This window comes from Neofelis nebulosa, chromosome 18, assembly GCF_028018385.1.
Source record: "Neofelis nebulosa isolate mNeoNeb1 chromosome 18, mNeoNeb1.pri, whole genome shotgun sequence".
Taxonomy (NCBI): Eukaryota; Metazoa; Chordata; class Mammalia; order Carnivora; family Felidae; genus Neofelis; species Neofelis nebulosa.
Window position 1 is genome coordinate 38,892,359 of NC_080799.1, and position 25,049 is coordinate 38,917,407.

Genomic DNA, 25,049 nt, shown 5'->3' on the forward strand with positions numbered 1-25,049 from the left:
CTGCTGAGCACTGTAGACCCTCAGTGCATCTGAGTCATTCAACAAAGGAAATCACATTTTTGACCATAAAGCATACTTTTGGACAAAGATGTTCTAATGTCCTAATGGTGAATGACCTAGGAAGAGAGGCAAAATGTTTGTGTACTGCAGGGGACATAGGGTAGAAAGGGTTGTCTCGTGTGTGTGTGTGTGTGTGTGTGTGTGTTTCCCTTCAGTTTCACCATATAAAGTAGCAGTGGGCTTGATCCCAGACAGAAACCCCCTAGCTTCTGAGAATACCCAAGGATCTCACTTTGTGCTAACCACAAATATACCAGTATACACATATATATCTCAATATGTGATTTACTGAAACTACATTTATAAAAACATTTGCAAAATGAAACACTTCAATAATCACTCCCTAATTTATCTGCATCATACTTTTTGAAGTGTGGCAATAAAAGTCAGTTTTCTCAAAATGTAAAAATAAAAGTTGATCTTGGGAATTTAAATTATTTTGTTCTCTCCTAGATCCAAGTACCCCTTTTTCATACAGATTTCTCATTAAAACTTGATGAATTCTCATGGTTAAAAAAAAAAAAAAGAATGCACTTTCTTAATGGACTTAATACAGAACAAAAAAAAAATGAGAATTGTATGTTACAGGGAAATCCATGTAATAAAACTCCCACTGATCATCCTTAGCTTTACATTCTTCTTTCATTTTATTTGACAGTTTTAATGTTGGTTATAGGCCATATTGGGAGACTCGGCCAGCTACACTCCAATGGATGTGTTGGCTCTTTTTTCTTCCTACAAATTGGTTCATTTGGGGGTTGCTCCAGCAGTGAGTAATAGGGTTGAAAGCTATAGCAATAGGTGTGAAATAAATTTATAAGAAGCTACAATGAAACCAGGGAAAGTTATGTTAGCTGTACAGACCCTCAATGCTGGATGAATTTTTCTTTTAACCATTCCAGTTGACTCCAGGAACCTACTACAAAATTATCCAGACAACTGATGACAATGAAACATTGCAATTCTTTTCACTGAACTTATATTAATTGAGTGTAGATACATTTTAAGCCAGGAAATTTATAGCCAAGTCAGACCTCCACTCGGATACACTCATGATCCAGCAAACAAGGGAAATCTTAGGATATGCATCTCTATTCTGGAAGCATTCACATCGAAACTGGAAAATTCAGTTAAGTCTTTCCTCCTTCTATGTTAGAGAACATCTCCCCTCCCCAGAATTGTCTTGTTAGTAGGATTTCACAGCAAACCCACAATCATAGTGATGAGTTTTTCCACCAGTCGGGATTTCATACCTGCAGCAATTTATTGCCATACACAGGCTCTTGATACACTACTCTATAAGGAAACAGAAATGTAATGTTTTCAATGCAAAAATGAAATAAATAAAAGAAAATGCATAAGTCAGACAGAAATTCCAGAGCAATTCATTTACAAGTTTGCTTCTCTTACTTCCCTAAGATCTGAGATTGACCCATCAAACCCAAAGAAGAAGCAGGTTTTAGTTTGCAAATCTCTGTAACCCAAGGTATCGAGAAGGTGGAGGTGGGGATCAAACCATACTGATTATATCTGTGTTATAACCTGTGTTTATTTTTAAAGAAGAGAAAAGGATACTTTCATGGCTTCTTATCTTTGTAAGCATATTGCAACAGTTCAAATGAACTATTTCAAATTTCTCTTTTTATCTCACGATTAGAATTTTCTGGAATACCTGAGGATTTAGCTTTGATGCCTAAAGATTGAGACAGTTAAGATGACAGTACAGAGCAACCCTAACTGTATCAATCCTTTTTTTAAAATCAATATCAAATAACAGAGAGCACAACTGAATTTTGTGAATTAATGAATCACACTGAAGCTACCAAAGCTACTTTAAATCTACATGACCAACAAAACGATGTGTGTGAATGTGTCTAGACAAGCTGATTATATATATAATACATATATATGTTTATATATATATTTTTTATATACATATAAAACCCCTTTGACAGAGTGGGATGTGATTTTTGGATGTGAGAGTTTTTTGTGGGTGAACCTAATCTTTCTTGTGAGTGGTTCCAATTTAAAGTGAAATTCTGGGGGATGCTTGGGTGGCTCAGCTGGTTGGGTGTCCAACTCTTGATTTTAGGCTCGGGTCATTATCCCAGGGGCATGAGATCGACCCTACATCAGGCTCTGTGCTGGGCACAGAGTGTGCTTGAGATTCTCTCTCCCTCTCCCTCCATACCTCCCCTGCTTGCAGTCTCTCTCTCAAATAAATAAAAAAGTGAAATTGTCCAGTTCCACGGAAGACACTGAGGTGACAATATTGTAAGAGATTTAGGGACCTGCCTCATAAAGGTATGTGTGTGTATATATCTTAACCTTTCCTTAAGTTTCCTCTTTAGTCAATCTAGGCCCGTGGACCTATGCATGTCAACGCTCTACGGAAGAGCCTAGAGCTGGGAAGCCCAATCACGTGGGCTCAGACTCCAGTGTGAATGAATGTTTCTGGACAGATCATTTCATCTCTTTTTGGGGGCGGGGGTGGGGGGGAGTTTCCTCCTCTAAAAACAAAAGTGGAGGTAATGGGTATTGTGATTCCTCCCTTCCAGGGCTGAGGAGAGGAGGTAAAGGCAGGAGGGGCTGAGCATCTTTCTTGTCTCCTGTAGCAAATGCTTAACTTCTTGGTGGGTGGTTGCCCCCAGGGTGACTGACCTGCCTCATCATGCCCATCAGACTCTGCAGCTGGCTTCCACAGCAAGCAGGGTCCCAGGAATAAAGACTAGGGCTTTATTTGGATAAGCTCTGCATTCCAGCTCTCGTGTTTACATCAGGGAAATTAAGACACCTCTTTAAGATCCATGGATGGCAGAATGACATCATTTCAGAAATAATTGTCTTCAGCCATGGTTTCAGCTAGGAACTTGTAACAGAATTTAAGAATAACGTAAGCGTGCAGTGGCATCTCGAGACGTATCTGCTAGGCAGCCTCATGGCCACATGGACTGCTGCAAAGCTTAGGGCTTTCTTATAAAAAGGGAGTGTGGTTAAGATTTCTATCATATATCAGTGTTTCTCTCTTTTTCTCTCTGCCCTCCCAACTTGTCTTCTCTTCCCTTTTTCCCATTTCTCCTCAGTCTCGCCCTACTTTCCACTGAGTTAGTACGTTCTTCTTAAACAGCTCTATTATAAACATCCTTATTAACATTTTCAATAGTTATCATTTGATCAAATGCCCTCGGATAGCTCCCTGAGCCAGTGAAGGCACATGTCTGGCTAAATGCAGTTGAGCCACACTTACTGTCAGCCCCGTGGCCAATTCTGGTCTTGTGAGATCCACAGCTTTGCCCCTAAACAGGATGGATCACTTTGTAGGTCCAGGGGACTTGGCCCTTCTATGTCAACTTTCCAACAGGTTGTCAAGATCCCATGGGTCACTTCTACTAACTTACTTATTTGTTTTCTTTAACCTGACTCACTTTTTCATGGAAAAAAAAAAAAATCAGTGTGCAGTGCTAAGCGATAACAGTGAACTTACAGATTTGATATGCTAGTTATGTAAGCTAAATTCCTATCTTTTGGAATAAAAGTCTGTGTGTGTGTGTGTGTGTGTGTGTGTGTGGCATGTCCTTGGGTGGAAAGGACCCAGGTAATGACCTTTTATGCCATCCTTCCTGACCTGAAAACCGGCTACATCCTCTCTGATGAGTGGCCTTCCACACTGGGCATGAGCATGTGCCCTGTGGCCAGAGTCCATGCTTCTACTGCAGGGCTGGGGCCCTGAATAGGATGCTGTTCCTGTGCCCTCAGCCCAAATGAGCTTCCCAGTCTATGGCATTAGCTTTTGGCTCACAGCACCCCACAACAAATCGAACTGTTCCTGCCATTTTAGGGCATTTGTGACCACTGCTCCTTCTCTCCCCAATCCTCTTTGAAAAGCTGAAGCAGGAGTGGCTCATTCTAGACTGGAGGCAATGGCTTGCCCATTGTAGGGGTCCTTCAGGTGTTTTCTATCCTCTGTGCTCCGGTGGGACTGAGAAAAGTCCAAGGGCTCCCCCATCAGGTGGGAGGGATAGAAAGAGCACGACAGAGGGAAGGGGCGGAGAAAGCAGGTGCAGAGAAAACACTGGTCTGCTGGCTGTGTTATGATAGCTGCTGGGCTACTGCCAAAGTGTCAGGGTGGACAGCAATGGGTAGGAACTGGTGGGTGGCCCTGCCTGCACCGTCCTTAGAAGTAACTTAAGCTAGAAGCTTATGACTCCACCCAGCAAAATTAAGAAGAAACAGAATGTTTAAACCTATAAGAGGCGACCCACGTATCTAACACATGTCCCCAGGACCTCCCAGGATTGCCCCAACCCTATTTATTGTACACTGTTTGAATGAGATTGAAGGAGCAAGCCGGAAGCTTCCTTTACCTACAAGAGAACCTCGCATGCGTTTCTATGAACCGTGTTAATCATAATTTCTTTAAGAAATGGAGCACTGGGAACATTTCTAGCCATCAGGGCATACTGTTACCTCAAGGAAGGCAGGGGTGGCAGCTTGAAAAAGCACATTCAAGACTGTCATATACTTCTAGCCAAAATGAATCCTGCTCCGTAGACTTTAAGAGTGCAGGAAATACTCTTATTCCTTGGTTTCCTTAATCCATGTAAGGCCATCAACGAGCCATTGTTTTGCTGCAACAGGTGGTCTAGTTTGTCACTGTGCCTACGGACATGCACCACCTGACAGCAATAGTCTGAACTTGCCATCTTACACAGAGCAGAATACTCAGGAAGGTCTGCAAGATCTGAGCTACCCTCTTGGAAAGAGGACAGAAACACGTGCTGGGTAAAACAAGGCTCGGAGTTCCTATTTCAGTAAGTTTTTCTGTCCCCTGATTGCCTATTTGGAACTACCCTCTGAAAACTCGTATTGTTATATAATATGAACAGTGGGAAAAGGAGATAATTTTTTTTTTTTTTTTTTTTTGGCTAGACAAAGAGTTTTCTAAATACTGACACAAGGAAGCGATGTGTTGAAGAAACAGTGTCCCCTCACATAATCCCTTCATGTGGGGGCACCCAGCCACCTGCGGGGGCTGCAGCACTAGGCCCGGCAGGCTTTGCCCAGATATGATGAATTCGTGGGAAACAAAGCCTCTAAAGGCACTCAAAGCACAAAGGTACTTTTTTGTAGATTTCCTCCCTGAACAGACTATATCTTGCTGCCTTAGTCTGGGAGCTGGCACATGTGCTCCCTTCTGAGTGTCTCTGGTCCCTCCTTTTACTTTGTTCTCATGGATTCTCATTCGTAGTCTCCATTGCCAACAGACACAGACACCTCTGCCTGCTACTCTCACTAGCACGTTCTTTCCCAGTGTCTGGGAACCTACATGCCCTGCCTTCAGGTGGCTCCTCCTTCCTGCCTTTCACACATCTCGGAGACAAGGGAAAGACACCCATTGGAAATATCCATAGGACAGAACAAATTAATAATTCAATAAACTGCTGTCATTTTGCAAATGAGGAAACTGAGGCACGGCGAGGCGGACACTCAATAAATGACAGCTAATACGATATCAGTGTTGTCAGTTAGGCTTACTAACACGTTCTTTTCCCCCACTGGTGGGTTGTTGACGGGGATATTGTATTTCTTTTTTCTTTTCCTTTTTTTTTTTTTTTTTTTGGTGTCTTATATTTTTTGTTATTTCCATCCCTTCTCTTCTCCCCATTTCCCAAATTAAAAAAAAAAAAAAAAAAAGGCCTAAACTTAGGTATGCTCTATCCAGAGGCTACACTGGGGAAGGATGAAGACTGATGTTGGGTTTGTTGGGTTTCTAAGGATGTGAGTGGGCTCCAAGCTGCTTCTCTATGTATAATGGTATGAATTTAAATTTTTTTTTATAGAGGATATTTGAAGGCATGGATTAAGCTACATTAAAAAAAGAAATTGGGTGTTCATTGGGTATATGTTGTTTGTTCATTTTATTATGAAAAAAACTAACCCACAGATTATAATAAATGTACTTGATACAATGATAGCAGAACTCAACTCCACGCATCATTGATGGAGATTAATACTATGTCTCAAAATCGTAATTATTTGAAATTCGAAAGGAAGAAAATTAAATAACTAGTGTCTTTCCCATTTTCTAGTAAATGATATCAATTTGGTCAGAAGTATGCTTTTATTTGTCTTTGTTATCTAGTCTATAAGCCAACAGATATGATTCCAGTGAACTTACTTGAGGTCACTTGTAATTAAAAAAACAGTATATGATTTTAAAAATCCACCCCCAATCCTGCCCATGTATTTTAAATTGTGTTTATTCCAAGTTATTTTCCTAACATTGCAGCTAATATCATAATGTGAAGAATAACTACCTTTAGATCCATTTAGGTAAGTTTAACTATGGTCCCCATAATGAGAAACATCCCACTCTTTTCTAAAAGTGAAAAGCTTAATAAAGTGGTACCATTTAATAAACAATTCTAAATTTAACAGACAATTCTGAGTCAGGTAATGGTTTTGGGGAAATGGGAAGAATAAGGAAGAAAATAAGGGTTTAGTGGTCAAGTTGGCATACATTTTCTTAGAGATGTTTCTTGCTAAAATCATCCAAAGGGAGCAGAGGATTTTTTCTAGAGCTATTACTGTGAACAATTAAGTGTATTTATAAGGAAACATCAAAAAAATTGGGGCGCCTGGGTGGCTCAGTCGGTTAAGTGTCTGATTCTTGGTTTCGGCTCAGGTCATGATCTCATGGCTCGTGATCAAGCCCCACATCGGGCTCCACACTGACAGGCTGACATCATGGGATTCTCTCTCTCCTCTCTCTGCCCTTTCTCTCCCTCTCTCTCTCTCCTCTCTCTCTCTCTCTCTCCCCCTCCACCTCCAAATAAATAAATAAATAAATATTAAAAACAGAGACCATCAAAAAATTAGCCATGAAAATATCTTTTAACCCTCTACAGCTGGTAATGATAGCTGCTATGGTAAATACTATACTGCAAACACACAGAACATACTGAAAACTTTAAAGAGAATTCTTTTGGGGGTGGGGAGTCTTTAGTCTGACATGAGAGAAATGCCATCACTTTTAGGGGGGTGTTTGCACATATTCTGAAGTGAACCAAGGAGGTAATTCTACCCATTCATCAGCCGTGATGGCTGTCATGAGCTGGAGGGGTTCTGCCCTGCGGATAAGCCGCCCGATGCTTGCCTACAGACCAGGAAGAGGAAACTTGCAGCAAACTTGTAAACAGAATGACTCCGGGAGGAAACAGGGATGGCATGCACATTAATGAATACTTACATAAATGTCTGCACCATAAAATCCATCCTGGTAAACAACACTGCAAGGGTGCACACACAAAGAAAAACATCCATATTAGTGCATTTCCCCATGCAGACACACCAACCCCTGCACTGGCGAAGTTAGTCTGGTCACAAGATCCAAAACACAGGAACCGAGGAGTGTTTTCACACTGGTTAAGGAGGTTGGAGACAACAGCTGTCCATCAGCCTGAGAAAATTAGGCTGCGGTTCGGCATTGGCCTGGAATTGGTACGTGGTGGCATGCTGGGTACCAGACTTCCCACTCTTTCAGGAGGAGGTGCAGAAATGCAAGGAGAATTTTGGGTTATTATAAGTGGCCTGGACAGATAGGAGGGCCAGAGTTTGCATTTAATCACACCACACAGCTTCCCCAAGGAAAAAGAAAGAAAAACACACACTGTTGTATTACCAGTATGGGTTGTGCCTGAAGGATGTGAGGAGAGCCAAACAACCCAAATGATTCCAGAAATGTTCCTCTGTGCTCTTTCACACTCTAGTATTATATTTGGTAATTCCATGTGCCACTCTTTCATGGTAAATGTAGGAAAATATCTCAGATTTTATGTGTGTGAGACTATGTGTGTATGTGTGCATGCAAGACTATGCGTGTTTGTATATATGTATGTGCTCTATGCGCATGCATGTGTGTGAATGTGTGTGTGTGTGATACTGTGCACATGTCAATGCACGTGTGTGTGTATGTGTATACCACGCCCATGTGTGAATGGGTGTTTGTGAGCACAGTTGGATGTATATAGTGGATAACATGTTTAGTAGTGTGTGTTTGCATATCTGGGGATGTACGTGTGCTCTTACCTAGACACGTATGCACATACATGCTCCTGTATGCACATTTACATAAATTATACCCAGACTAAGCAGGCCCGGCATTATGACTGAATAAGCCTGGCCTCACAGTGGCTCTGTTATCCCCATCCATACAGTCATTCCAGAGACAAGGGACTTCAGAGGAGGGAGAAAATATCCTGGATTTCTCCAGAAGTTTCTTGGTATACCTCGAGCGAGACAGCCAGGAAGAGAAGCTTACAGCATGTGATCATGGGAAACTGAGTTACAATTCCTAAGCATTACAGTGGGTTTAATGAGGATCGCGTGTAGCCTGCACACCTCACAGGCTTTTGGGAGGATCACAGGACACATTGACTACAGAAGCGTGTGTTTCCAAATGCATGTTTTCCACAGGACAGTAGCTGTTATTAATAACCTTCCCTGAGATCTCCCCGTGGAGTTCAGAGATGATTTATGATTCTGGCAAAGGACCAGCGAGCCCCACCGTCGAATGGAGGAGGATTCTAACGGAAACACAACTTTGACTACCAAAGGGTTCCAGCAGGTTTCAGGAGAAGCAGCGGACCCACATGTAAGCGGAGCATATCAAGCCAAAGGGAGGCACTTAAAACACACACACACACACGCACACACACGGCTGTGACACTGGTGTGCTGGAGAGCACTGGAGAGTGCTTCTCAGAGCTTTTCAGACTTGACTGGCTAGACCCCAAGTACCATTATCCTTAAAGACATGACAGGGACTTCACACACTAAGGAGGTTGGTAGGAATTGCATTCGGCTTGTTTCGTTTTGATTCGAGGGGGCCGCAGGCATGAGAGCACCTATCAGGCCCCGTAAACCCTAACCCAAGACACTGAGGTATGCAGCATCCTGAGCTAGGCTTCCAGCATTTCCAACATGAAAAGAGAGCGTCAGTTGGGGGTCAGAAGGCAGGGCCAGCCTCTGTCAACAGGATTTGAAACAGATCTGAGGATACGGAGGAGAGTAACAAATACTGAGTCTGGGCCCCGAACCTCAGAGGTGAACCATGTAGCCACAGCAAAACAGCTACTGCTCCCACCCCATTCTTTTAGGCCCTCGTATCTCTGCACGTGCTATTGTTTGTGCTGGGAATGCCTTTCTTCCCAGTATCCTCCTCCACAGGCAGATAACCATTCAAGAGCCAAGTTAGATGGGAACCACACGGGCATCGGGTCACAGCCTCATCAATCAGCGGCGGTGAGCCCTTGGACTCCCCACTCAAACTATCGGAGCTTCGCATACTGGTCTGTAAAATGGGGAAACAGGCTGGTAAGGGCTCCCCTCGAGGGAGGATTCAGCGAGGTGCTGTGAGCAAAGTGATGATCAATGGGCTTGACATCACAGCACAGAGAGACACCTGGGTGTCAACAAAATATTAACATTTTAACCACATGTGAATGTCTATTGAAATATGGGGAGTAACGCCTCTGTCTACATATTTGTAGAGGGGGACCCAGTCTGTGCCTGCTCCCCTGTGGATAATGGAGAGCCGAGCCCGCCCTACACTTTGGTGGTGTTCCCATGCACACCCGGTGTGGACCCGGAATGACTGAGCCTGGGCCCTGGCTGCGAGAGTGGCCCCTTCTTTCACCAGGTTGGGTTCTGGTGCCTCGCGGCCAGTTGCAGGCCTCCGCCTCACGTCTGTTTGCACCAGCTCCCGGAAGTGAGGGAAGAACAGGCCGCTGATGTTTGCCTTTGTTAAATGGGGTATACTCAGTGCCGTGCGTGCCCTCCACAAGGGGCATGGAAAGTTACTTTGGGACTCTGCCATCCCACATTTCTGAGACAGAGAACCAGAGACACAATGGGATCTGGCATGTCCATTTCGACAAGCTCAAACAAACCACATGAGGAATACCATTTCTCTGCTACTGACATGCTTTCTCTGCTCCAACGGCCATGCTAAGGCACAGACAGGCGAGAGTGTGTCCATCACTACAGCTGCCCCTGGGGGGCTTCCAGGGAGGGGGCCGGGGGGGTCACAAAGCCATGTGCATAAACGCACAGACATATAAAGTTGCAGTGCTGGTAGGTGCTGAGAGGGAACAGTGGTGCTCTGAAAGTGTGACAGAAGGAGTGGGGCTGGGCAACAGGGGTGAGGGGATCTGAGCAAACGCCTCAGAGATCGCAAAGCCTTAGCCAGGTAAAGAGGGAGGGAGGGCAGGCCAAGCAAAGGGAACAGACTGCAGAGTTCAGAGGCCTGGCAGACGGGGTGGGGCTTCACTGAGAAAAGGCATCAGGAATTCTCGCTGCTGTTATAAACCACACCGCACAGGGAGGCCTCCATTTCACTGACTGCCACACATGCATGTTTTGGAGGGAATGATGGAAGGGTGAAGGATCTATTTTCATGATCCGTCTAAATACAAGGAACCGTTATGGCTGTCTTCGGCGGTATGAAAGGAAGCCAATTCATGGGCTCCCAGTTTCACCAAAATGCCGTTTCCCCCACTAAGCTACTACTGGTGACAGCACAGGCATAAACAACCCTAGTCCTCACATTTAGAGAAGGACTGCCACCGGTCAGTCCCTGGTCTAAGCATCCTGGGCTCAGTATCCCATTTAACCCTCATACTACGGCTGCGAGTTGGAGAATACTATTCTCACCCTCAGATATAAAGGAAGCTACACTGGAGAGGGTAGGTGTTGACTGAGCCGGGAGTCTAGTCCAGGGAGCTCTGGCTTTGCAGCCCGCTTTCAGCTATTGGGGTAGACCGTGGTCCAACTTCAGCACAAGTGCAGGGTCACCTGAGGGCTTGTTCAAACACAGATGGCTGGGCCCCATGCCCAGCCCAGAGGTTCTGACTCAATAGATTTGGATGGGGGTCTAAGAATTCCAATTTCCAACAAGTACCAGGTGATTGCTGCTGCTGCTGCCGCCCAAGGACTAACAGGCTCATTGCTCCATGCAACACTGCCCTCCCTGTGTTCTTTTTCTTTACATTTGCGACGGCACCGAGGGTCAGCCTCCTCACCCCTATTCTAAACAGGAGGCGGCTAAAGGAAAGCTCTTACACATTCTCATGCTGGTTTCCAGGAATGTGTCCAAACACTTTTTCAAGCCCCATGGAACAGGTGCACTTAAAATATAAGACATGTAGGGAAAGGAGAGCCAGAGTTGATCTAGTATGCAGCTATAGATAAATTAGCCACGGCCCCGTTGCAAGAGAAGGGGGTTGCTGTCATGCAATGAACCCGTGTGGTCCAATTTTAATGCAAAGGCAGTCTGTCTAGCCATGCAAAGGTAATTGTATTCCTTGTCAATCACTTTGGGCCTGTAATATGCTTTTGCAAGAGCACTGCAAATGCACATCTCATTTTCTTAGAAAGGTAATAACAGTAGTTAAATATTTGGTTGAATGCAAGCAGGGAATGATTGCACTATAACAAATTAGTTTACTTAAAAAAAAAAAAAAAAGGAAAGAAAGTATAGGATGCCCAAACTATCCAATCTGTTTGTGTAATGTAATAAATCGCCACCACAAACGCATTCCTGAAGGAGAGGTTATTTAAAACTGCTCTACCTTAGTGCCCCTTCCAACTGGAAAATAAATTAAAATTTTAATGCGCTTAAATCTAGCTGTTTTTGAAGACATATCAGATGGGTCCATAAACTCTCTGGCATTTGTATAGAATTGTGTATGTGCATGGATATATGGAGGTGTACACCAACATTTTCCTAGGGAAAACACATTTTTAACTGGATTATTAAAGGCATCTGTGACATTCCACTCCCCTCTACCTGAAAAATTTAAGAACCCCTGATTTAAGGTTTGCCTATATATACATTCAATTCAGAAGCCCCCCCCCCCTTTTTTTTAATGTTACAGGTTGCACTTTAAACGTGGCTGGAAGTTTGAACAAGAATTTACACCAGAACCAAACACACAAACAAAAAGCTAGAGAGAATTCCGGAAACTATTCTGATGATGGGTGATGATGACTTTAGTTCCTAGTGTTTCTATTAAATGAGAAACATTCTCAACAACAGAGAATACAGTCTCAGGATTAGACATTTAGAAATTAAAACCAGAAAGCACGGTTGGTTTCTAGTCAGTGAGGCACATATGCATAGTCCCGGGGTCTGGTGTTAGAGGTATTTTTAGAACCTGACCTGAAACTGTTCTGTGTGCGAGTTTCATTCTTGCACTGGCCAGCTTTAAGAAGTTTTCTTTCTCCTGGGATATTACCATATCTTTCCTATATACAAAGTAGCACAGGGTCTCCTCAAACCACTTCTCAATGTAACTTTGAGAAGTTGTACATAGACAAGTTGTACATAGACGTGTCATAGCTAATTTCCTGCGAAAGTATAGAACGTCTTCTTCAAAGATACCCCGAGAACCAAAACCAAAGCCCTATAGCAGACGCTGGAGGTTTGGCTTAGAATAATAATTTTCAAGACATTCTTTGAAGCTCCATTAGAGTGCCTACTGTGTCCCCATACCATACAATGTGCACGGTGCACAGTAGGCACTTGGCAAGTAGCTGCTTAATAGTTAATTAGCTAATTAATTAAGAACAAGAATTCAGCTAGGCCAGTCTCGGGGGGTTCCTTTGGGAGGGCATTGGGGCTTAGCTGCCGTCTTCTAGTACGAGATGTTGTACTGAATCTGGCGGGTGTGTCTCGAATCCCTTTACCTACCACCTCCGGCACCTCCACCCACGGATCATCAGTCTGCAAGATTCCTTGGATGGCAATTACCCAATGTGCAATTTCTCCCAAATGTGAATCACAGGAAGACAGACTGGACATTGAGGCTTCTCAATCGAAATGGACTCCAGGATCAAGGGCAAGGAGAAATATGGAAGACCCGGCCCATTGAGTGCTCTCGGAAACCATTCACTAATGGATATTTTATTTATGATATACATAGTCTACACACCATTGACGCGCCACTGTCTAGAGCCAACTCTGTGGCATGTGGGGAATACAGGTGCCTCCCAGGAAGGGGTCACACACTAGGTTTCTAACTCATCACCCATCCTCACTCAGTTAACGTTGGTAATCAATACTGAGTTGGTTGGCTCGGTCTAGATTTTCTACTCATTCCTATGATCCATCCAGGGTCCAAAGAGAACCCCCTCCTCTAGGGAAAATGATCACATATTAATGTCCCAAGAAATTCCTTTTTAGCTATGTGAGAAAGAAGAGAATAGGGCCTCTCCATCACCTGTGCTCTTTACTTGCTGGGAGGAACTTCAGAAAATATCAGGATGTGGAGGAGAAAACGAAATCAATAAAAGGAAGTGGATGGACGAGAAGGCATCCTTGATGAATCCTCCTGTGTGACTATCTTGATGTTGGGTACCTCCAAGGGTCACCTAAGACTCCACAAAAGTAGCCATGGGGGTTATGTGGGATTTTTTTTTTTCACTATCTTGGGAAAACAATATGGAAGCCATACATGGACATAGGATAAATGACACACTTTTTATTGGGATTTCAGTGACAGGGTATATTCATATTGCATACTTCATGAAGAAGAGAGGTGTAGGTTGGCAGTTAGATAAATCTTTGACAGGTAACAAATGGAAAATAGTAACAAATGCAGCTTGCTAGATGACATTGTAGAAAAGATGTGGATCACTGGGTGCGAGGGAGACTCATGGAATGAGATCTCAACGTGGCAATTTAGGAAATGGTTGGACTTAAGTGCATCCCACATTTCTTCTTTTCCTGAAAGCCTTCTCTAAAAACTGAGCTAAGGGGCCTTCCTTGGTGCTCACACAACACCACACCTTATCACTTACCACATTTATTGAAATTGTTAGCTTATATGGTGCTCCTGCCCCTAACAGGAAGAAACTCCTTCAAAGGGGCAAGACAGAAAGAGATGTTAAGCTAAAATGCACTGGAGTAAAGACATTAGTCAAATCTAGAAATCTTCCCCCAAAGGGCTTCGGAGACAAACAGCTACAAATCCACACTATCTCCTGGACCCCCTGAATCCTGATAATGTCACTTCCTGGAAACAGGAACCTCTTCCAACCTCTCTGCTATTTGCTTCCACTCAAGCCCAGGGCTCTCACTACTCCAGCCAGGATCTGCTCTGTGCTGCCCCCCACTCTTCTCTCCAAAAGGAGCTGCCTCTGTGCAATTTCCTGCAGCCTAAGCCAACAAGCAAAGGGAAAGGGAAACCTTCACTTAAGATGCTGGACTCACACTTTTTCATTTGGGGCCAGCGCACTCCAGGCACTTTCTAATACAGCAAAAACACCCTGGCTGAATTTCCTATTCTCCACCAACACTTTGCTCTCATAGAACCTGCAGACATGGGCACGCGGACCCCAGCCTTTTCTCCTCTTCCTCTTCCTCCTCTTCCCCCCCTCTCACCTCCTCCTGTCCTGAGAATTTCATCTTACTACTTAGAGCGGTTTCAGGATTCCACTCAGAATATTACCAGCAAAGAGGCACAATGTACTATTCTAACCAAAATGATTAGGCATATTGCTGGAATATTAAAGTTAAGTCACGTCTAAAGCAGTCACAAACACAGTGCTTCACCATTTGGAGATGCCCATGTGTCTCCCTGGTGAATGTGGCATTAATTAGTTATGCACGGTTATCCCCAGCAAAGAACAAGTTCATTCTAAGTTAGAGAATTTCGATTTTACAGCAGGTGTGTTATTTTGAGATTTTTATAAATAGTTCATGTGAGGATAAGCCGTATAATTTTACTTTATTTTTTTTTCCTGTTCAGTATAGTAGTGAGATACTGAGGGTACATGTACCAAAAAGCTACAATTACCGTCTACTAAGATAAGATAATAATTTTCAGACAAACTAATGTGGTATAAACATGCAATTTTGTGTTTATGGTTTATGAATCTTGCTTTAGTAATTACATGAGCCTGCAGGGTAACTTGGTGGGGGATTTTTCCCTTCCTAACAACTTACTGTGTGACCTTGGGAATAACATGTATTTATTTCTGCATTTCTGGATCTATAAAACGGGCTCAACACTGTGGGGCTGGAGATAATGATTACACTATCGATGATTCTTTGTATCACATCGTCGTATGTCTAAGGCTTAGGATGTACAGATGCATCTTTTTGGAGGGTGGGGAGAATTTATGGTGAATTTATCTTTGGTTTGTTATTATCTATCATCATTCCAGTGAAAACGAAATTTGTGCTGTTGTTTTGTCCACTAAGAAACTCAGAAGTGACCTAAGTCTAATCACAACACAAGAAACAATGGACACTGACTGATTTCTCTACCTGTGTTTTCCCTTCCTGATGATTTCATCGAGTTTCATTTATTTATATTCTTAACTTTGTCTCATTGCGTTTGTGTTTGAAACACTTCAAATGCTCTCCTCTGCAATGGGTGAGATATGAATAAATAATGAAAAAAGAGTGGTTTCCTTTGTCATCAGTATAATAGAGAGATGATCTAGGCTCATTCAGGTTTTCTAAAAAATTTATAAGCAACAGAGCTATAAAAAATGCATTAACCCTTTTGGTACAGTCTGGAATACAACCGTATTCTTTCTACAGACCAGAAAGCCAGGCACTGGCCAGGAAAGCCTTGAGCCAAACTGTCTTGCACACAGCTGAGTTTTTCTGAGTAGTACTATTGACACTGGGGGCCTCATGACTCTTTGTGTTGGGGGAAGGGGGGTCCTGTGCACTGTGGATCTTAAGCAGCATCCCTGGCCTCTACCTACTAGATTGCTGCTCCTGCTGAGACAACCCAAAATGTCTGCGAACATTCCAAACATCCCCCAAGGACCACCAGAGACATCTCTTTCTTTCTCCCTGACTCCAGGGCACCGAATGTTCCAGGAGGATACCTTAACAGGAAGAAACGGTAGCATTTCAGGGCTGCAGCCCACAGTACCACTGTTTCTTAGTGTTCACCAGCCCTCTTTGATTTTCACCTGGGAATGCCAAAGTCCATGCGCACAAAAACCAAACTGCCCACGGGGAACACGTTAACTTGCATTTCCTTGCAGAGGGGAAAGGAAAGCAAATGCACATTTTGGAAAATCCAATGGAAACGAGTCTTACTTCCAATTTCTTTGAACTTTTGCTTTCGACTCCACACCTAATTTTCTCTTCTCAGGCAAGGGTTCATAAACTTTGAAGTGCAAGGTGTCTTTGGGGAGGGCGGCAAGACCACCCCCCCTTCCAACCACGCCCCCCCATCCCCCCAGCGAATTTTATGTTTGGAAACTTCGCGTCCCTCCATGGCCAGATTCAAGGGGCAAATGTGATCCAACCTCCTTAATAACCAGATGTTTGCAATCATCAGAAATACATCTTTGGCTGTAACCATTTCTCTGTTCTCCAGCATTCAGTCTCAAAGAGAATTTACATAACAACATGTGACATGTAGAATGCTTAAAGGCACCAACCATGACAGGACAAATTACATTCATTTCTCAATACTCTTTGCAAGGTGCTCCACTGCAGGCGCGCGGAATGCATGCTGGGGTGGGTTCCGGTGGGGCGGTCAAGACCAGCATGCGCTCGCAAACAGGAGGGGGCGGTGCGGGAGGCCCGCCGCCAGGGGGAGGCTGACCGACTTACCCGCCGTAGGCCGGGATCGGGGGCGGGGGCGCTGCGGCCCGGAAGGTGTTGTACACGGTGCGGCCGCGGCCTCGCAGGTGCGCCCCTCGGTAGGCGGCCGCGGCGGTGGCGGCTGGATACGGGAAGCCGGGCACTGCGGGGGCGGAAAGGAGAGAGCAGAGCAAAGGCTTTCAGAAGCACACCTGTTGTTGGGGGCGACGCGCCCCCCCGCCAGGACCCTTCTCCCTGCAGGCGGAAGCTGGACACCTGCCCCCTGTCCAGGATCAGGCTCGTAAAGGGCGGGCAGCGGGGAGGAGGCCAAGGTCCGAGTCCAGGCAGGACGGGCTACTTAAGGAGGTGGTCCCTGTGCCCAAGAGAATACGGTAAATGACAAACATTTACAAAGACTTCTTAGTAACGGGAAGCAAGCTCACTGCACAGAGTTCAAATTTTACAAAGGCAGACTGCAAGATGTATGTGCATTGTATTGTCAACATCTGTCTTCTGTCTGTACACACATGTATATTGTGTGTAATATTTATATGTGTGTGAGCATACAACATGCCTGAGTATGGTGTATACACACACGTGCGTGCATGTGAGTGAATATGCATGCCCGTGTTTATATTGTGTTATATAATGCACACGTCTATGTGAACGTGTACTATGCGTACATATATGTTCAAGTATGTATATAATTTTGTATACATACGCACACATATTTCAGTGTGTTCTTAGTTATCTCTGGTGCTGAACTGTGTGTGTGTTGTCTATTCACTGCTTTCCCCATCTTGTTTTTATTTATTTCCCACATTTTCCTTGATGTCCATCTATGGCTTGTTAAAATTTTTAAATTGCAATACAACGTTCCTACGGACACGTGCATGTATCGTAACTGTGCAAACCCTTTATGCTCCAAGAAACAAATGGTTACCAGTGACCCATCAGCCCCCAAACCACTTAACAGCTTTGAAGACACGTACAACAACCTTATATAACCTCACAGAAGTCTGGGAATTCAACTCTTAAGAAGAGGGTGTGAGCTGGGTTTTTCCTCCTTGGGGGAAAAATTCTCTGAGCAGGATGGCTTGCTGAGTAGTCATGTTGGAATGAAGCTTGAACCCAGAGACCCCTGATCTTCATTCTCTTGCCTGGGATGTCCTTCCTCCTGGGGGGGTCTGCAAATTCTGAGACAATGCTCCCTCCGCCCCCCGACCCCCGGCTTCAGGAAACCGCTTCTGCTGTTCCTATTTGTCTGCATCTCACAGGGCTCTTGCTATGCCGGGTGTGTTAACTTTTCTCTCTCCAAAGAACGGGCAAGCTCCTCTCGGCCTCTCCAGCACGTGCCTCCCCAAGTCGGCAGAAGCCCCCCGATCTTATTCACAGTGGGCTCTCAATATTGGACCCCTGAATGGATGCAGGGGTGGCTTCACTACAGCAACAAGTGGATGAAGTTGTAGGTTGTGGAGAGGCCACGTGATGGGCAGTTTCCAGTCAACCTCCCCCCACCCACCCTTGTCCCCAGCTTCTTCTCCCATCTACCAGTCTCTAACAGAACAGGAGCTTTCCAGAGGGAGGGAGACACAGGTAAAACAGAGCAGGGCTGGAAGGATTTCCTCCTCTGTGCACTCCCCTCCCCTGCTCCCTCTCTCCTGGGACTTGTTCACGCGGTGTTTGTATGGACAGTGTCTTTGGGCGTGATATGAACATACAAGCTCAGGTCGTCCCACCACAAGGGAGGCTCTCAAAAGGAGATAATCAGTGCACACAGACCTCTCTCCAGGAGCTCATTTTGGGGGAACACCTAACTGCTCACAGGGTGTCCTGTTTCATGCTGTGTTGAAGTTGCCTCCACCTTATATCCAAACTGCCATGGAGGGGCTTCTCCCCTTCCTCCACCACATTCAGGAGCAGAAGCCCTCCATCCCATCTCTTCACTGGCTGTGGAGTCCTCGGACACTCTGTGTTCTAGTTATGCAGTGGGGGAGGGCAGGGGATGGGGAGACGAGGCCATGGCGTCTCCCACAAAAGCCCCAATTCCATACCATCTCGCAGAACTGCACAGACTAGACTAAAACCCTTGATTCCAACCTGAAGACTGGCTATCATCTGGAATTCTCTTCGTGTTCTCATGGATTCCACCATATCTTTCTCTCACGACGGAGGGCAAAATGCTGGGATCATAGAATCGAGTCAGAATGATTTTGTCTATTTGTGTTGGAAAAGACCATACAGGTTATTTTTAACCTTTTTTTTTTTTTTTATTGCTGTGAAAGACAAATCGCACAGCTGTCCTTAATTCTCAGCTTGCCAGCCCCCAATGCACCCACATCTCCTGACTTGTGTTACAACTAATGTGCTTGAAATTATAGAGAGGTGTCAGTCTTAATGGGGAAAGCCAATAATTCTGAACACCATAAAAGCCCAGAAGTAATGAGATCTGAGACGTTTGCTTCCGGACTGGGGAGAAAATGGGCAAGCGCACAGCTTTGACTGCAAGTCTGTCTTGCTGCTCAAACATTAAGTTTTCATAGGAACGCCCTGCATTTTGAAATAAAGAAAATGAAAAATTCACAATCTGGCAGAGCAGCTGGCTGCCTGTGTGAGGAAACACGGTAATTATGCTGACCCATTCATTAACGCTGGCTACGGTGCACAGTGAGTGAGACCAGATCCCTCTCAGCGACAAGCAGGTTTTACAATAATTCTTGGAGGATTTAGATGTTGAGATACAACATGAAACAGAAGCTCGACAGCACGAGCCGCTGAGGATATAGAGCCAGGAGTTCATTTGGACCCCCTCTGCTGCAGGGGGAAGATGTCTCTGCTGATGCAGGATAAGGTAGCTACAGGTCTTAATGCAAGGCTTTGGGGGTTTCTCCAAGCAGGGCACACGAGAGGGATTCCTACTTTGTTAAAGGAACAGAGGAGGGAGAACACATTGACTCCTGGTTTAAAAATCACGTTTTTGGGAGGCCAAGTGCCCTGAGGCAAAATAAGGGGGTTCCGCAGTTCATGCTTTGGACCAGAGGCTTCATGGAGGAAGTATGAGTCTCCCAGATGGAGGGTTTGCTCACCTCTCTCTTTTTTGTTACCAGTCTCAGGCTGCCAAGGGATCTCTTTACGAAGCCTCTAGTTAGTCATCACGATTAATGAACATTTCCTTCCTCTTTCCTTTCTTACTTTCCTCCCTTCTTATTCTGGTCCTCCTTTCTGCCCCCTCTCTTCGTTCTCTTCCTTCTTTCCTTCCTTCCCTCCTTCCTTCTTTTATTTATGTTTTAATCTCCTTTGGAAGAAATCTGCCACAAAGCTCTCTAGGTCTACCAGCCATCAAGTGGCTTAGACTCTTGCTATTGCTAGAGTGTAAGTTCCATGAGGGCAGAGATCTCCCTATGTTCTGCTTATTGATTCAGAAGAGTGCCCAGAGCACAGAGCAGGTGCCTGGATACCCTTTGGAGGAGGTGAACCAATGTTAGTGTCCCTCCTACGGGGACAGTAGAGGCACTCCCTCTTCACCGTCTGCCTTCCCTGACACTGCCCTCCATACAAAGTGTCCTGCCCGGGATTTGCACATACACAGTGGGCAAAGGCCACAACAGGATCTCAGCCATGATCCCTATACAAGTAAGTTCTACATCCATACTTTACAGGTGCTGCACTGGCCCAGGAATGGCAACCACGCTTGGGACACGTGTGCTTCTGATTAAAAGGGAGAGGACTTAGATCAAAGTATTATACTTGGAAGTCTTGCAAAACCTTCATTCGTTGAAACTCACTTTCACTGCTGTGCTGTGTCAGGAATGGGAGATCAGCTTCTTGTTCTGGAGAAAAGTGGAACTCAAATGCCACCCCCCCACCCCCAGACAGGTGATACCCATTAAAAGGCCTGTGAGGTCAGGTTCCTTCCCTCACATAGCCCCAGACAGTCTCTCTGGCAACCCAACCAATCTCAGTCTCCAAGCACAATCAATGTATGCAACAAGTAACAACGGAAAATAACATTCCTTCTACTCCCTAACTTCTCTCGTTTGTAGCTGAGCCTTCAGTATTTCACCTCATCTCCAATAGAGGAGTCTCCCCCCACCCTCCTGCAGCTGGTTTAGGACTCTCGAGTGGCTCTCTTCTTTTTCCTCTAAGACAAATGGTCAATTCCAAGACAAATCCAACAACAGCTGATTTGTCTGTTTGCTTTCCTACCAGGTGCATTGGCTTGGAGGTGCTGGGACATGGTTAAATGCATATTTGAAGCAATTACCCAGACAGATGATTCAGGCAGAGATTAAGCAACAGTGAAATGGCTTTATCCTTGAACCACATAGAAAGAAGACATCTCAATTATGTGCTGACTTTGGCACATGACACACCTATCGCTTGTTGAGTCAAAGTTATCACATTGTCTATCAGTGCCCCAGTTTGGGAGTTTGGATCCAGTGAGTGGGTAATAAATGTTTAATAAATCTAACGCAAAATGCCAAATGGAAACTCACAATGTCCTCTCCATTTCTGGAACGGAGTAAATCATTGTAAATCAAAGCCGTAAACCTGTCACCCTGTCCCATGTTTGTAAAAGCCACTTTGTTAATTAAAGAACAATGTTAGAAAGAAAAGACACCAAATTATAGGCATTTCTAAACCCCTAATGCTGGAGTTTGATTTTTTTTCTAGTTGAACTTCCTTCCAGTTAATAAACATGTAAAGAGACCATCAATGGGCAACAATGGAAAGGATTCAGGTCGCTTTGTGGATACAGTATAAATCCTTAGCTGTTGGCATGAGGGAGACAAGGGAAGAGGGGAAAAAAACACAGGTTCATTATACTGGAAAGGTTCCCTCTTAAACCTTATCCAGCATGAATCAAAGTGAAAAATCTGGTATCACTGCAACGAAAATTGGATTTAGCTCATAAGCTAAAAATGAGTTTCTCTCAAAGAAAACAGGGCAAGAGCTTTTGGAGCAAATACCAATTGCACATCTTGTTGACATATCAACATTCCTAGCCTACCCACTCCCAACCTTCAGCGAGATTTATACCCAGAGCATATTTTGGGGGAGGTTAGTGGAATAACGCTCTCAGTTCTTGGGCATGAGGAGTTGTATACCATGGAACTCAATGGAATGGAAACTTTAGGGATGTAACAAGAGTCATGCTGTGATGTGCTCGAGTATCAAGGCAAATCAACATTTTTAAACGGAAGATGTGTGGGTGTATCAACCAGGCAAATGGGCCATTTACCAAAGTGTCAACTGCTTACTGCCTATCTCCCATCGAAGACACAGCCCCCACCTCCCACCTTCTCTGAGCTCTGCACTCCGTGTATTTACAGTGACAAACGTGTGTTCTCCCCCTCTGTCTCTTTTACGAATATGGTGCTTACCTTCGAAATAAACACAAATGAGATCATATCACCAGCCCAGAAATCCCCAAAGAAGAAACACAAAACCAGTGGAAAATACTTGAGGGTTATAAAGTGCATATTAAAGTTTTAGAGCTTTGGGAGAGATGGGAGCATAGCAGATGCAAAAGCCAACAGGGGGTCAGATTCTGCATCAAAGCCATAAAAATATACAGCCGCCGTAATGGGCAATTATTCTTTGCATTTGTGCGCTGGTTTGAATTTGCATGAGGTTGCCAGATGCCCTGGAAAAGGTGTGCCATCAGAATGGAGAAGAGGGCTTTCTCTTTGTCCCTCTCTTCTCTCCCTTCGGACCAACATGCCACCTTTCCCCACCCTTTGAATGGTTTAAGACCGAGACATGTCCGTGCTAATTTGAGGTTGAATTGTTCTGTGGGTAATTTATGCTAGGAAATGCTCATACGATTCTGGGGGTGCAGACATGCTTTCAACAGCAGGTTCACAGGTCTGCAGGATTACCCTTGGGGGGAACTCCTGTTCTATGTGTTGGACCATAAATTAAGAAGTGGCATAGTAGGTAATATGCCGAGGTGAAATAAACAGCCAGCTATAGCTCAATTGTGGAGGCACAGCACTGTGTGATAAACATCACATTGAATAGTCAAGAAAAAAAAAGGGATTATTTTTTCCAAATGACAGAAGTGTTTGCTTATTTTTTCAAAACGGATCTCAAACAAAAGTACATCAAATTGGCTTAAGACAGAATTTATACGCAACTAGGTCACTATCTTTCAATGACATTAAATAGGGAATTTAATATGAAGGAACACATTTAGTTCTAGGTCAAAACAAAAATGGAAAGGCTCTCAATTTTGTCCAAATTCAGCAATTTCAAGGTTTGGGGAGAAAAAGGGGGTGTTCCACCCATTCAGCCACTTACAAAATGACCAGAATAGCCACTTAATTTGTTGGAATCTCTGATTCTCATAGTCTTGTCTATCTATCCCTGAAACACACATTTGGGATTGACTCTTGTTTCATTTCAAAATGCATGTTGATATTAAATACCGCTGTTTAGAAGTGAATAAATCCACATTTTGGACAAACAGTTCCTTACAGGACATCCTCATTTGAGATGCATTGAACAGGAAAACAAAAATTTCTAATTAATGTACAAGGCTAATCACCATTCCCCACATGGAAGAGTAATTTTTCACTGTTCATTTGCTGGGTTTAATCTCAAAACTGACATAACAGGAACGCAATGTCCTATAAATCTCCGCTCATTTGTTTCTTTAATATCCATATTCCATTGAACTACAGCTGCTTGTTGCCGCAGTCTATTACAACTTGCAAAAGTGTCGATAAAAATATTATGAAAGGCAAGATGTGTTTCTTCCTTGCTGCGTGTGCCATTTATTTGGGAAAAAGACAATAAATGGCTTGCGGATTGTCCCCCCAGCCTGCTGCTTGGTGGGTGATTAGTGATTAATTACCTGGCAGCAAATTGACATGGCACGAGGAAATTGACACAGCCCTGATTAATTAACTTTTTATGGGTGGTAGTTACTCACAAAACATTGCGCACCATAATTGAATCTCTTTACACGGCATCATGGTACAAAAGTTTTAGTCAGGTCCAAATTAGCCAGAAGTTTCTAGGCTGTTCTAGGTCTGATTAGGATGTGTCGAAGGAGCTGGCAAGAACTTGAACGTGGAGAGAAAAAGGACATTAGTTGGAGGGAGAAAAGACAGTGCCACTGGACGGGCTGGACTGCCTGAGCTAAACGTATTGACCTAAATCTTTACTGTCTGAGGTTGCAATGCCGACTTTTCTGCCGGCCTCCCGTGATTGCTGCTTCTCAGGGGCTTCTGCAGATTCTCTTTCCTTTGTCCTTTCCCATGGTTGACTCGATCCCCTCACTCAAATGTTGGCTCCAATATCACTTCCTCCCCTAAGAGGTTCTCCCCAGTTCTTCAATGTCTCCCAGCTGCTGCTACTGTCACTACCCTTTTCTCTCCCCTTCACTCATCCGCCTCTTACCACCTCACTGGATGGCATCTCTCCATTGGGATGTCTTAAGGACTTATTTTGGTCAATGCCGTGACTCTGGAAACTACAGGATTAGTTGGCCTCGGGTAATTACTGAAATGTTTACTGAGAATCTTGTAAGACGGGTTCAGAATGCCATAACAGTTCAGCCACAGAGGGAAAATGGGGGACAGTCCTCGAACCTGTAAGAATGCTGCTCATGAGTGGTGCCTATTCTAAGAGAAAGTCTGGCTTAGTGAGAACATTACTGTCGAGGGACTCAACCTCACTTGAGAGAAGTCCAGACAATGCTAACTGGAAAAGTGCAAGCAAAGCCGTGATTACAGTTGATAAAAGTACAACGTCCCATCCTCCATGATCAGACAGAGGAGATTCAACTGTAGGCTCTATCAGCTTCTATTTACTAACACTAGCTAACTGCCAGACCCAAAGGTTAACTCACTAAATCTTTGCGAAAGCACACATGCCGGGTGCAACTCCTACCTTCGATGTCCCGGGGAAAACAGGAAGATGGAGAACAGCTCAGAAACCAATGCTCTGCACCCAAACAGCTGGACATTAGAGCCCAAGGTCTTATCTATTGTACAACAAGGCAACGAGGCAGCTGGGATCAAGGCATCCCATGTTGGCCCTGGGAAAAAACTTTGCACTCCCACTCTCTCCGTGCCCCCTAGGGGCTCTCAGTGTTTATTTCCCTCCTACAGCCTGTACAAGGCTTTCATCGTCTCCCTGTATCCATACCACGGCCAAGAAAACCGGCCCCAATTCGTCATGGACCAAGTTAATTTGCAGGGGAATCTGTTGACAAGCCTCCCTGAGACTTCAATATGCTCCTTGTTGGGGGCAGAGGGTGGCAGTAGGGGGAGGGCAGGTGCCATTTCTTCTGTTCTATATTTATGTTCTGAGATTTCAAGACACCTGGAAGGGCTTTGCTCCTTTTCTGCTAATTGGATACAGGC

The 25,049-nt window shown here is 44.5% G+C and overlaps 1 protein-coding gene across 43 annotated transcripts in view; it reads right to left on the reverse strand.

Moving 5' to 3' along the window:
- The window catches only part of RBFOX1 (RNA binding fox-1 homolog 1), a 2,070,746-nt gene that overhangs the window by 40,457 nt on the left and 2,005,240 nt on the right, over positions 1–25,049 (reverse strand). For 21 of the 43 annotated variants that reach the window (XM_058711264.1, XM_058711259.1, XM_058711261.1 and 18 more), the window contains 2 exons: positions 16,705–16,837; positions 7,310–7,349 (listed from right to left, as the gene is read on the reverse strand). In XM_058711264.1, coding sequence (XP_058567247.1) covers positions 7,310–7,349; positions 16,705–16,837 — 173 coding nt within the window. Of the gene's footprint in view, positions 1–1,313; positions 1,357–7,309; positions 7,350–16,704; positions 16,838–25,049 lie in introns of all 43 variants that reach the window. The other 22 variants (XM_058711245.1, XM_058711288.1, XM_058711281.1 and 19 more) reach the window with 2 other exon arrangements.